General features: G+C 33.0%; 1 protein-coding gene across 1 annotated transcript in view; it reads left to right on the top strand.

Moving 5' to 3' along the window:
* LOC132696119 (zinc finger protein 395) overlaps positions 1 to 13,519 on the top strand; it is a 68,494-nt gene that overhangs the window by 28,175 nt on the left and 26,800 nt on the right. Inside the window, exons 3-4 of the mRNA XM_060660744.1 lie at positions 1,851 to 1,966; positions 7,052 to 7,203. Of these exons, the coding sequence (XP_060516727.1) occupies positions 1,851 to 1,966; positions 7,052 to 7,203 (268 nt within the window). The remainder of the gene's footprint in view (positions 1 to 1,850; positions 1,967 to 7,051; positions 7,204 to 13,519) is intronic.

The raw sequence follows: 13,519 nt of genomic DNA on the forward strand, positions 1-13,519 counted from the left end.
ACTGGAGCAGGCGCAATGCAGAAGATTTGTAAACAATAATCCTTTCTCTTGTAAGTAAAAAGACAACTTTGTCTTTGTGCTGTTCTGTTGCTTTTCTTTTTCACGTTCCCTCCATTTCCACTTTTTTTGCAATGTCCTTCTGATATCTTTTCGCACTGGTGCAAGTAAAGATTAGCTATTTTATCCCGTCAAGATTGATATTTTACAAAGAGATACTAAAGACCGTAGGCTGTAGGCACATTTTTCAAACTTTTCTATTCTGGTTGTTTTTTCCAAAAGAAACTGCAACATTTATTTATTTATATTAGTGACCGACCGAGTTGCATTCGCCCGTATAATATTCACATTTAGCCTACAAGTAATCTCTAAATTTGTTTAGGAGCTTCCTTTGGGTTACTTTTGAACTCTTTCAAAAATTGCGCACTGATTTTGTGTAAAGTTTCTATTCTTACTAATTTTGTTTTTGTAACTTTGGAAACCTATGAAAATGGCCTGATAAAATAAAGCCAAATGTGTTAGGTTCAAGAATCAGAGTAAAATTTTATAGATTAGACAAATTACCTTACTACTAATATCATATCTGTGAGTTAAGGAGAGATAGGGGCTCTTTTAATTTTAATTTTAACAAAACTGCAAAATATTCCACGTTGATGCGGTAGAACAGAAATAACATATTTTTCGCAACTTTATATTATTATTGTCATATGAAATGTCATTTTTTTAAAAGGGACTTTATTTAGAAAAACCAAAAATAATTATTTTTCGCGACTCAACTCTGACCGTAACACACGTTTTACCCAATTTTAAACAATTGTAAAGCATAAATTATCAGATGTGATCGTGTTTGTAGTCCAACTGAATTTGTGTGTTACTGAGTGGTGGTGGTGGTGGTGGTGGTAGTTACTGATAAAATGGTTTATTAAAAACGATTTAATAATATTTCCATTAACCCAAAAAAAAAGAAATATGAAAAATGACACTGCCACAATACGAGGAAGTGTTGAGAAAAAATTACTTTTACATTCTCTTTCGCGTCGGCTGACCCAATTTTTAGCAACTTTCGTTGCGTCTGTCCTTTTACTTTTTTTGATGGTCAAATTGCGATTTGCGTCACTTGCCGGCCAATATACATACAATAGACCGAATGTTGCAAAATATCTACTTTTGTCGTTAGTTTTACGGTGGAAGAGTAAAAAATTCACAATCCTATAACTTATTACCGCTATTAAAAGAATTATTTTTTCTAATTTAACTGTAATAAGTTATAGACGATTTTAATTTAAATGCTCTCCCAAATTAATTTAGAAGGTTTCAAATATACAAACCATTTATTTCGGTCGAATTGACGAAATGATTAGGTACTATTAAATCTCTATCTCTTAATTAGTGCTGTAATTATTAATTGTTAGGAAATACTAGTCAATGACTCTTACGATTCTGCCTTTGTTTATGTTGCCTCGTTTATGATTTGTCTGGTCTTCTTTGAATGTAACGTCATAGAATCATACGTAGAATCCTGCGATATCCTAAAACTGCTTCAAGAATGTAGCGGGGAAATTTTGTTGGTTTAAGCAATCGAGTAAGAGATATATAATAATTATGTTGCGCAGATAAATAGTATTAGAATTTCATTACAAAAAAGATTTGTTCATTTTGTTGGTATTATCGATAAATAGTCCGATATCGAACTACCACTTAAAAAACCAAGAAAACTTAACTCATTTGCATATTTTGCGAATTATGTACAGATATTTTTTATGTATTTTTTTACAGTTTATTTTCTCTATCCTTTTGATCCTTTTAACGTATTTATTTTTTTGTATAAACTGCATATTTTTGATTTGTTACAGATCTCGTAAACGAAGACCTAGCAATAGTCAAGACGACAATCCTCACTCAAAAACGGCCATGGATGAATGCAGTGCCGCTTTAGTTCTCATGAGCCTGTCCTGTTCGCCACAAAGTGGTAAGTAACTACAGCTAGACGCTAAACATTAATTTTTTAACGAAAAAATTTAATTTTGAATTTGCACATAAGTAAATTCAAATGTAGGCTGTTAATGCCAGATATAGTAAAGTCGCTATTTGACCTTTCGAACTGTACGTGCCTAATAATGTATATAGTTCACCGAGGCCACCCACATGTTTTAAAATTTAAACATGATGTTTATTTTATATCAATTGTAAATTTTATTCATCAGAGCCCAATATTTTTCTGTTAATTTATTTATATATTTAATTGCAAAACGTCATTCTTCTCGACTATAGATATTAAACTAAAAAGACGATTTGAATTTTTTTAGTATATAAACACTTTCTTTTAATACTAGAAATTCACTTCTTATTTATTAATGCACATTTTTCATTCGCACTGCTAAACAGAAATATTATTTTTCGCAATAACGGCGAAAATTTGACAAAAACTGCGATGATAACAATTTTCTTTCACTCTTATACTAATCTTTGAGATTTTTTTGTGAGTCCACCACCTATTACAAACTAACCAAACCTATTAACCCCCGGTGTCTGGAATGAATTCGCTAATCCGTCTCTGTCTTCTCTCCGGATTTTTACGATTTAACATGTGGCGTATGTTTTGCAACATTTCGTGCGATGATATACGACACACATTTTCATTTTACAAGTGGTTTACTAGGTAATATTTGTTAAGGTAAGTGGGACACGAACGTGATATTGTGTCTAGGTTTACCAGACGGCTTTTTTTTAAAGCATTTTCGTCCCACTGGTTACCGCTCTTACATTTTTATTCCATTAGGCGACGTTTGTTTAACCGACTTGTTTATTATGAATCTTATCACAGTTTTTTTCCTGAAAAGTGTTTACAGTGCATGATTCGATTTGAACTAGATTGCGCCAAAAGTAATATGTATATTTATGCACCAGGCACGAAACTACGTTATTTTCATAATAAATTCTGCACGGTCATATTTGTTTTAATTTCTACCACCCGAAAATTACATTCAAATAAGTATTTAAAAAAATCAGTCTTGCAAAATCTACAAACTTGATACCGAAAATATTTTGGTTTTTGTGAAAACGTTGAATCGAAAGTGACTAGCACGACACACAGTTCTTTGTTTTAATTTGTGGTTGCCTTCCTTTAAGCGACGAAGCCACATAACAAAAATCGAATATTTTCATGAACATATAGCTTTTCTGGATCTCCAATCATTCCATTTTATTTTGAGTGGTAACTGATTGATTGCAAAAATAAGTGCCAGCGCATACCTGGTGTTAACACATAGAGGGTTTGTAGACCCTATAAATAAACTTAACTTTTTTCACTTTCTGTAAGGGTGTAAATGAAATTAATCGGTTTTTTGAGTGGTGCAAATTCCAGCATAACTTGAAATATAACAATATTGATCATTTATAGAAATATAGTAAACTTTCAAATATTCAAATCGCAGTCCTTCCTGCTTCCTGAAGATGTATCTCTATGGACTAAACTGTTGGAGTCTCAAAACGGGTAAACAAAATTGTTCGCAAAAATTTCTGGATAGGTATTTCTGCATATGCGCTCATTTTAATCGTTATCTCTGTGTTATTGCAGATGTTTTATTGGTAAAGGTGCATTATGATAAACTGCATCTTTTTCCTAGTTTTAACCAGATATTTTTTTACAACAATTTTTTTGATATCTTTTCGCAGGGAAAATTTTCCTAATATTTAAAATAGAAGCAAAGTAACACACAAACACGTTGAAGTACAAACGTATACATGCAAATAAAAAATTGGGCGTCCGAGATCAATGGGAGGTCGGAGTCGCTTGATAATCGATCGTGGGTACAACTGACCGAAAAAGTTTTCCGCAAATAAACACAATGGAAGTTCTAAATCATGTTAGTGTCAAGCAGCACGTTATCTCTAAACAAAATAAATATATTGTTAAAAATGTTAGGTGAGTAGTTCAAGTACAAGTCTAGTATCACGATTTCGGATCGATAGACTCGATATGCGCCAGTGCATAAACCTTAGAACAAAGGGAAAATCGATAGTGCGACTGACGTTCATTGAACAAAAGCATTGCATTCGAGTTACGCGTGTGCACCAAGTTCGTCGAAAGTCATACACGTGGTACCGATTGCGGTAATTATTAGATTCCGATATTGGTGAACTGTGCAGTGACGGCTTCGCCGTAATCTGATGCAGTAATTTTTAGATCGTTCGAAGTTGGCGTTTTTGAAATTTGCAGCTAATTCTAATATTTCAAAATACAAACCTCAAATTCCAAAAACACAATATCTTAAAGAATTTTTATAAATTTGATCCTGTAGTAAGTAGTTGGCGAAAACAAAACTAAAGGATATGATATTTTATTTACATATGTTTCTAGGCTACTACTATGTTCTTAGAATTTTAGAATTCCTTGTTTTGATCATTAAGTCACAGGATCTCTAAAATCCCATTTCTATGGGGGATTCAGAAGCCCCATTTTTGCATATCGTATCTGCCTTTTTTTCTGCAGTTTTCTCAAATTCGAATGGTTTTATTACTTCATTTATTTCATATCGGGAGTTGCAGCCTTGACATCTTGGTTTATGTTGGTCTATCTCTTTCTGTTGTAAGTAGGTATAATTCGGCCACTTTGTTTAATTGGCTGTAGGACCTGAATTTTTTTTATTTACTTCAAAAGTTTAAGCAAAATGCATTCTGAACACAATGACTCACATGAAATCGATCTGAATAGAATAAATTTTCTAGAAATTAATTTTAACCCATTGAGAGCTACGTGCTAACTTAAACCATAAAAGTGGATCTTAATAGCGTATTTTGCTTTACTACGTTAACAAAAAAATTTGAAGCCGACATCTCCTTTATTCAATTTTTTTTCTTCGCACAGTGGTCAGAGGGAATCGCGCCTCGATATCTTACTCCTAAATCTAGAATGTCAACGTATCATTTGCGTTGTGAATCCTGTTTTCCGTGTTTTGCCCAGCTGCAAGTCAAGTTTGATAAACAATTTACCTCCCATAGTCTGTCACTTTATAACAACCGGTACATATTTATACACAAATTAATATTCGCCTAAAATTGCTATTAATATATTCAAGCTGGTTTTGAAATAGTCATTTTTGTCATTTAACACACAGTGATGTGTTAATCTAATAAATAATTTGTTACTTATGAATACTGGCTTTGGGCGTAGCATAGATAACATAACAGAGAAAAACTGTCTTATGCTATGCAGGAGGATAATCCACGCGTTTATTAACAATAAAAAAAAATCTCAACAAAGTAGATTTATACTACTTAACTTGGTTAAGTTTTTTAGCGAAATTTCGAAAAACACCACTATTTAAAGTTTGAAATGATGTTCATTTTTATTTGACCATTTTAGTCATTTAATTGGGTAACAATGGTCTATTAAGATTTAAATATTTCAGGTAAACGTTACGGCAAACGAAAGTATAAATAGTGTTATAAAACTCGGAAAGTGACCAATCGATTTTCTATGTAAACCAGATTAATGCAACCAAAACTAATTGCAGAAAACAGAATTAATTAATGCCGTAGATTTAACTTTCGACCAGATCGGTCTAAGGACGAACACGAAAATAAATCCTACGTATACTATTATTGGATTTCCTGGTTGACGCAGTTGCCCTTTCTGCGGCTTTTCGCACGGGAAACTATTCGTCACTGGTAACCTGTTCAGAGTAATTATGTGTTAATTATTACTTCCAACATCTGTCTAGAAAAGGAAATATAAGTGTCACACTGTTGATGAGTGTATATGTAAAAGGAAATTAATTTTAAATTTATTTAAAGTTATTAACTGTTATATTAAAATTGAAAAAAAATATTGCAAGTACAAATAAAATATTGTTACTGAGTGACCTGACACACAAAGGTCAAGTTTGGTGTTTACAATTTATTTCAAGGAAATGTCTCCATAGTACTTTTTTTTAAATAAGTATAGAGTCACCGAAAACTGTACCGGTACCGTTAGGCAAGCACAATAATTATTGCAATATTTTAAATTTCTAATCGTAGTGGAAATCGGTTAAATGTTATGATCTGCATTATCACCAATTTTTTTATTCAATGAAAATAAATCCGTCGCATGCTGTGCAATTTTCGATATTTTACGGTAAATTCAAAAATATCTGCTAATTCTTTACTTAGGAGCAATTTTTATTAAAATATAACGAACAACAATCCCAGCGCCTTTTTGGCTCTGTCACTGTCACTGCTTTTGCCAATTATTAACCAAACCAAGTCATTCGATTCGATGAGAGTAAACATTGTTTTTAATGCATCGTATCGCTAGTACATTGCCAAATACTACAATTCATTAGCCAACATTGCCCGCCTAGGTTGTACGCCAATCCAACCCTAGAAACAAACTAACCCAAACCAAGAAAAATTGGTCCAAGCTTTCTTTCTTCAGCTTCCAGCACTTTATAAATAGAACAGTGGAAGTGAGTTATTCTGTGTATATATACCGAGTGTTTCAAATTCATTACTCAACATTGGAATCTCGGAAGCAGAGACGGTAAAGTTACTTATTGCTGAGTGTAATAGTATTCTATTAAAACATTGAAGTTATTCTTTTATACTTACTGAAATATGACTGAAAAAAATGTCATTTTATTTTATTGATTCTTGTTTGAACTTTTTGTACAACTCAAAAATCGCTTACGGCCTTTTGTTTTGCTTAAACCGTAATCAGCTTAAATTTTTCAAATGGGTTTTTTCAGTTTTGGTTAGTTCAGTTGCTTTAATATTATTTTTTATGTTCAGAGTCGAATTCGATACATTCGGTATATGGTGGCAGAGTTAATTAAGACCTTACGTTAAAATATATGGGGCTACGAAAATTTTGTTGGTGGCGTCGTTCGTTTCATGGAAAAACATCAGAACCTCAACATTCCAACCTTTATAAGTTCGAAGTGTCGAAAACTATAGCCACCATTGCATTTGTCATCGCTCAGGAGACTGCGTGAATACGGAATTTAACTTTGCCTGATAAATATTTTCAATCCTATTTAGGCTCAACTCATAACAAGAACGTTTTCTATTGCAGCCTTCCTTCTTGGTACGTCGCCAGGCAGTAGCAGCAGCAGTTCCGCGTCCTTCAGATCTACACCCTCGCCACCTCCGAGTTCCAATTCGCCGGTTTCCGATGAAGGAATCGTAATGGACTATTGCATCGAAGATCAACCACGTAAAAAGAAGGTAAGCGCCACGCGCCGTTGTCGACTGCCGCTCTGACCTGAATTCCAATTGCATCACTTGATTGTTGACGTCATAAGGAGTGTCTTAAACTTTTACGAAACCCAAGCCGAATTTTATCGGGGCCAAGTTCGCGAGACATATCACCTGTCAAGCCTAGGTAACACTGAAGTGTAGTTCACGCTTCCTGTTTCTAGACCGGTTCCAACGGGCCACACCTGAATTGAAATTTGCTTTGTACGCACATAATCTAGGTCGTCATCGTTTATAAATACTAGATGGCTTTTATAGTTGCGTCGCACGTGTTGGTCACGTTGAATATAAATTGCACGAGAACGTAGATTAGAATACCAATGTCAGAATGCCAGTCAATCTCACTAAAGCGAAAAATCTCTGCACGCAGTCTACAAAAGACAAAAGAAAAACGGCGGATCATCCGTAATTTTTATGATGGTGTTTCAAAATATTTCAAACAAAACCTAATACAACATGATTATAATTAATTCAGATTTTGTATAATGGAAAACCGATCTTTATGAAATTCGCATAAAAACTTTTAAACCGGACCCTACTGAACATTGAAATTCGAAACTTTGCTCTAATTTAAGTTACCACCAATTCAAAAATGGAAATGTCAAAGGGGGTATGTGCCATTGTTTGATATATTAACATTTTGTTAGAATTGTCATACGTGCCCCGCCGCGTGCCCTGAGAAAAGGAATATCGTAATAAGTAAGTTTGCAAATTGCGCCGAAAGATGTCATTTTAAATATGCCCAGAGATAATTTCATGTGAAATATACTCCACCTTTTAAAGTTAAAACTGGTTTCTGAGATATTGAGGAAGCAGCTTAAACTTATCTTAAGACAAGTCTTAAAATAAGTAAAGCTGTTGTAAGAATAGAGCAAAATAAGTCCGGTTTTGTTAGTTAGTTAGGCATAAACGAAAATTTTAAAAAAGGGTCAAACTTTCGAAAGTTTAAAAAGTGTAATCCCATTAAGTCCCTTAAATCAAAGATTGACTTTTTGCCAGAACAAGCACACAAAGTTTTTTATAGGAACTTGTTAGAATAGTGTTTTTTTTGCATTTGAAATTTTATTTCTCTTCTGTTAAGTTAATATAATTTTTTTCCAGCTTGATTAAACTGTTATGGTTCTTTAAGTTTTACTTATAATATCACATATGACAAATCTATGTTCAATGCGAATTAACTTTAGAGTTTTTGTAGGTCTTTTTATCAGTTTAATAAGGTCGCATTGGTTAATAAAAATTATGTTTCCGTAACCTGCATTCGTCTGATTTTTATGAACCCCGGCAGCCATAGCTATTGCTGTAAATTTAGTTTGTTTAGTTTTCCTTGATTATCTCAAAAATTTAATTTTGGCACATACCTTCTTTCGCATTTCCACGCTTCTCTCAATTGCAGTGTGTCTCCTAAACCTTGTGATTCTACAGTCAAAAATACAGCATATATATTTAAATACAATTTAGTGATGATGGCAGGGGAGCTTCAATGTTATGCTTCAGTACTGAACGAAAAAATTTCTTAAAATGTTAACTAAAAAATTAAACTAAATATCTCTAAAAAATCGGCTGTTTCATATGCTTAGTGTAGTGCAATTTTTTCAATAATATGTGTTTTCGGAAATTCAGAAAATATCCGAATCAGAAATAATTTTTCTACCCTGTACACTAAAATACGTAATAACGCACGGATCTGGCGTGCGCAGTGTCACGCAAGACGTTAGCTTCATTAACCACTCGCGAAACCTTTCGGTCGTTTTCAGTACTTTGGGCACGAGTTTGAGTAAGATCGAATGTTTTCGTAAATGTACCTAAAAATTTCACTCACTCTTTTATTAAACACTCGCAATTCAAAAAAAGAGTTGGTCAAACTGTTTGTGTTTCTGTACGTTTGAGTTGACGTGTTTGTATGTCTGATGTCCGTTTGAGTGAAACACGTGTAATCATAATTTTTAAGACCTTGACGTTTAAATCTTTAATTTTTTGAAATCACTCTTTTGCAAAACAAACTATTAGAATTCACTGACCTCACTTATACCTATGATTAGACAAATGTGGTATTTGAAGCAAACAAGAACGTTCCTGTATGTAGATATTATCAAAGTTTGCTGAATAATATATCCTTGTGTAAACTTTTTTTAGGTTCTTATGATAACCTACTTATTTTTCTTATATCGATGGGTAATATTGGTTTTTTTAACGCTTTCAGATGATTATTCCGTAACGTGACCTGTGATTACTTAGTCACGTATTAAGCAATTTAAATTCATGACTAAAAGTCACTGTCAATCTTGAATTTACCGTTAATGGGTTTGATTGTGTCGCCAATTCTTATTTAATATCACATGTATGAATTATTCAAATCGTTTCTATTGTGGGGGAAGTATTATAATCGTTAACTGTGCAAATATTATTTGTGTGTTTAAAGAACGATGAATTTTAAAAATGTCAAGCAAATAAGTAGCCATTTTGAAACTCTATTTACGAATAATCAAAAATCTACTATTATTCTTCTGTCTGTAACAAAAAAAATAATTATTCAACGGAAGTAGTGTGAATTTCGATGTAAATTTTTGCAATTTGTTTGCGATTATTTTTTAGTGCCGGAGCAATTCAAAATAAAAGTGTTAGTTTAAAAAAAAAGTCTGCTCACAATACACTTGAAGGGCAGCACTGAAAATTGGAGTACTCTGTACGTATTCTTAATTCTTATACAAGCACACAAAAAGCAAAACTGAACATTAGCTTTAATCGAAATAGAGACCGAAATATAAAAATAACCATTTATTTTTATTATTTAAAAAGTAATTAGCATTCATGTTCTCCCATAAATTGACCAATTCTGCAAATTACATAACCGCGATAAATTGGTGGTTGTGTAACGAAATTTCTTTATGAAATCATCGCCGCAAGGGCGGCACGACTTTGTATATACTACCCCGCTTGACATGGGACGGGCTTTTCTACGGCTTCATTTTCATGTGGCAACATTGACAAAAACAGATATCAGTGAAATTGACAACCCCTTCATGCGAAAACGATCGATAGCCTTTCAGCTTAGCCCAACATTTTATCTTGTCAAAGTTATACGCATAAACATGTTATGGTCGTAGAGTAATGACATTTTATCTAGCTGACTGACGTCGATAATTATTTGGTGCAAAATTGTGCGATTTTAAAGAATAACAGGGGCGTTGTTTAAAACGTAGTAAGAAAAGCATAGTTGGCGGATAAGGTTTTGTGAAACTTTTTCATGAAAACTGGTTTCTGTTTTATCTGCTTTTTTTATCAAGCGCGTTTGCAATTGACCAAATAAAGCAAGTAAACAACTGCACTGAAAACGCTCGCCCTTCATACCGTGAAATGAAAATGTCAAATAATTCCTTTTATCGTAAAACTTTTAATGTAGCTGTTATTCAACCTGTTACTCCATTCGATTTAAAGACCTATTATTAACTGAGGATTCGCATTAATTTGTTTAGAAACACCATTATCGGAGAACGACTACATGTAGGCTACAACTTTCGTATAGGTATACGCATTAATCTGCCAGTTATTGATTAATTAGATAAAAGAACGGAGCAGCCATGGGGAACGTCATCTTGGAGATATTTTAATTTAATAACCGTTTATGGCAGTTAATATCTACTACCGGTTTATACAGGGTAACTCACTATTGCGAGATTCTTTCGTATCTCCATGATAGTTATTTTAACCAAAAAAAATATTTTATTTTCTTTGAATAGTGTTTAATTCGCTGATGGCTATATTTATTTTCAACAGTTTTTCATTTTTTCATTTTTCATTAGTTTGACATGTTTTTGATTATTTTTTTAAAGAAACTTCTACAGGCTACTGTAATACTTTTTTTGTATATGTAATCGTTAACTGTGCAAATATTATTTTTGTTTAAAAGGAGATAAACTTTAAAAATGACAAGCAAAAGTGCCGATTTTGAAACTCTATTTGCGAATAATCAAAAATCTACTGTTATTCTTCTGTCTGTAACAAATAAAATAATTATTCAACGGAAGTAGTAAAACAGTTGCAGTTAAGCTCTGAAGAAGCCAATAGGATGATCGGCAAAACGTCAGCAAGTTTGACTCAACAAAAACTGACGCAGGGGGAAACCAGAAGTTTTGTAAAAAATATGTTTTTTATTTTATTTATTTCGATAAAATTAAGGAACCCGATTTGTAGCCCATAGATTGTGCATTTCGAAGTCCTATAAAAGAACTGGGGTATTGTGGTGCTTCTAGGCCTGTACAAACTAGAGATGAATGAAGGAACTTACCATGAAATTTTTCCAACATTTAGGCGAACTAAGATACTTTTGAGATATCCTGTAGAATTGCAACTAATTTCAATTTAAAATTTTTAGATCAAATAATTTACAAGAGATAGAACATAATTTCGCACTAGTGAGCCACCCTGTATGCATATTGATGTTCTGTAAATTTTAGTTAGTTTTAATAAGAGGAACAATCAGAGGAAATGACGTCCTTTAAAATAATAATATCTAAACGAAAGTACATATAAATGTAATTATTGCTTTCTAATAACATTAACTGTCTCTTGTACGTTATAGATACAGGATTAAATTTAAAAAAATCTTGAACAGTCGCTAGTCTGAAGCTATACAGTTCCTCTCCCAGCTTTTCGATTGTGAAACCTTCCGGAGCGCAAAAATTAATTTGATGTGAAATTTCGAAAAACACAGATTGACAAAATGATAAGATAACATAACGGGAAACAACTGAACGGAAGAAGACACCAAGAGTGCGCGACACTAAGCGAATTAAATTTCTTAAGGAGTAAATCCGTTTATTTTAAAACGAGTCCTTTCAAGTGGTAGCGAATCTGTTTGCTTAAAACGTTAGCTAACAGTAAAAGTTGTACATAAATTGAATAATTTATTCAACCTATGCCGCTCTGTAAACATTGCGGTCGTGGCGTTTTTAACGTTCAAGAATTTAGAATAGAAAGTTAGTTGAAGTGTTTAAACACGATTCAAAAGCGCAACTTGCTATTCGACGCGGCTTGTTTAATCCAACGGGTAGAGGTACGTATTAAAAGTTTTCTATTTTGTGTAATAATCGATTGATATTTTCCGTTTTCAAGTGAAAGTCGGACCTCGGCGGGTTTAAGCCGTTCTATTTTACCGGCCCCAGTAGTTTTGTTATAATTGTCGGTAGAATATATTAGTAACTATTATTCATTTCTACGTTAAAATAGTAAACGCATTTAAATTTCAAATAAGTCATGCAAAACGAGCAATCCTACATTTATTACGTAGGTATCGATAAACAAATTTAGACGATCTGAAATTCTATACTGAATATCATTCGACGCCGCCATCCATCATGTGGCAAATTATGTAACACACCCACTTGCGGCCTTGGTCGATGCGTATGGTTTAACCATATGATACATATTACATATTCCGTCCAACAATCTTTCGATATTAATGTGGAAGCTTACGGTTATTGACGAACATGTTCACTTTCATCTTTAATTTGCTGCAGGTCTGCGTTTCTTAGAGAGTTCATATTATTTTTTTTCTTAACGTTTTAGTTTGCTTCTTAAATTAACCAATATTAGAAAGATTACGAATTATGTATCGTATAATTTTGCAAATGTGTAAAAAAATGTGTACGCCAAGTATAAACAATGTTGTAACTTAAATGTCCAAATTTATTAGAGTTATATTAGTAATTGCAGTGACCCAGTAGATATCTCCATAATGAAAAACATCTGGCTTAAAAAAAACGTAAATATTGCGTATTTGCCATCAATTTCACACGTATAATTTTGTCCTAATGACGTATCATCATGTTATCCATAAACGGAATAAAGTGATGAGAATTACTATACTTTTTTTACAACCATTAGGTTTTTGGTACACTTTTGAAAAACAACACAATGACATTCATTCGAGGACCGAAAACATCCGATCGCTTCGTGACTAAAGTACCGGAAATGGCTCGCGACAGTCTTTAATGACGCTGACGTTTTGAATTAACACTTTGCGCAGGCCTGATTCATTAATTGGGTCTTTTAGAGTGGGGAGTGAATATAAATTATATAGCAGTAAACCTTCGGATTTCTAGAAGCAGGTTTTCTCTAAAATAACTTAATTGCGACCAGTTTCGCGTGACTTGAGTGAATTTGCGGTAATAACATTTGACGCACCAATAAAATCCAACATGCGTTTGTTCATATTAAATCGAACGTAAAGAAAGCGGTCGCACATTAATTTCATAATAATTTATAAACGAATAATTTAGACCACGTT

Source organism: Cylas formicarius, unplaced genomic scaffold (assembly GCF_029955315.1).
Source record: "Cylas formicarius isolate icCylForm1 unplaced genomic scaffold, icCylForm1.1 PGA_scaffold_1__22_contigs__length_36826433, whole genome shotgun sequence".
Classification (NCBI taxonomy): domain Eukaryota; kingdom Metazoa; phylum Arthropoda; class Insecta; order Coleoptera; family Brentidae; genus Cylas; species Cylas formicarius.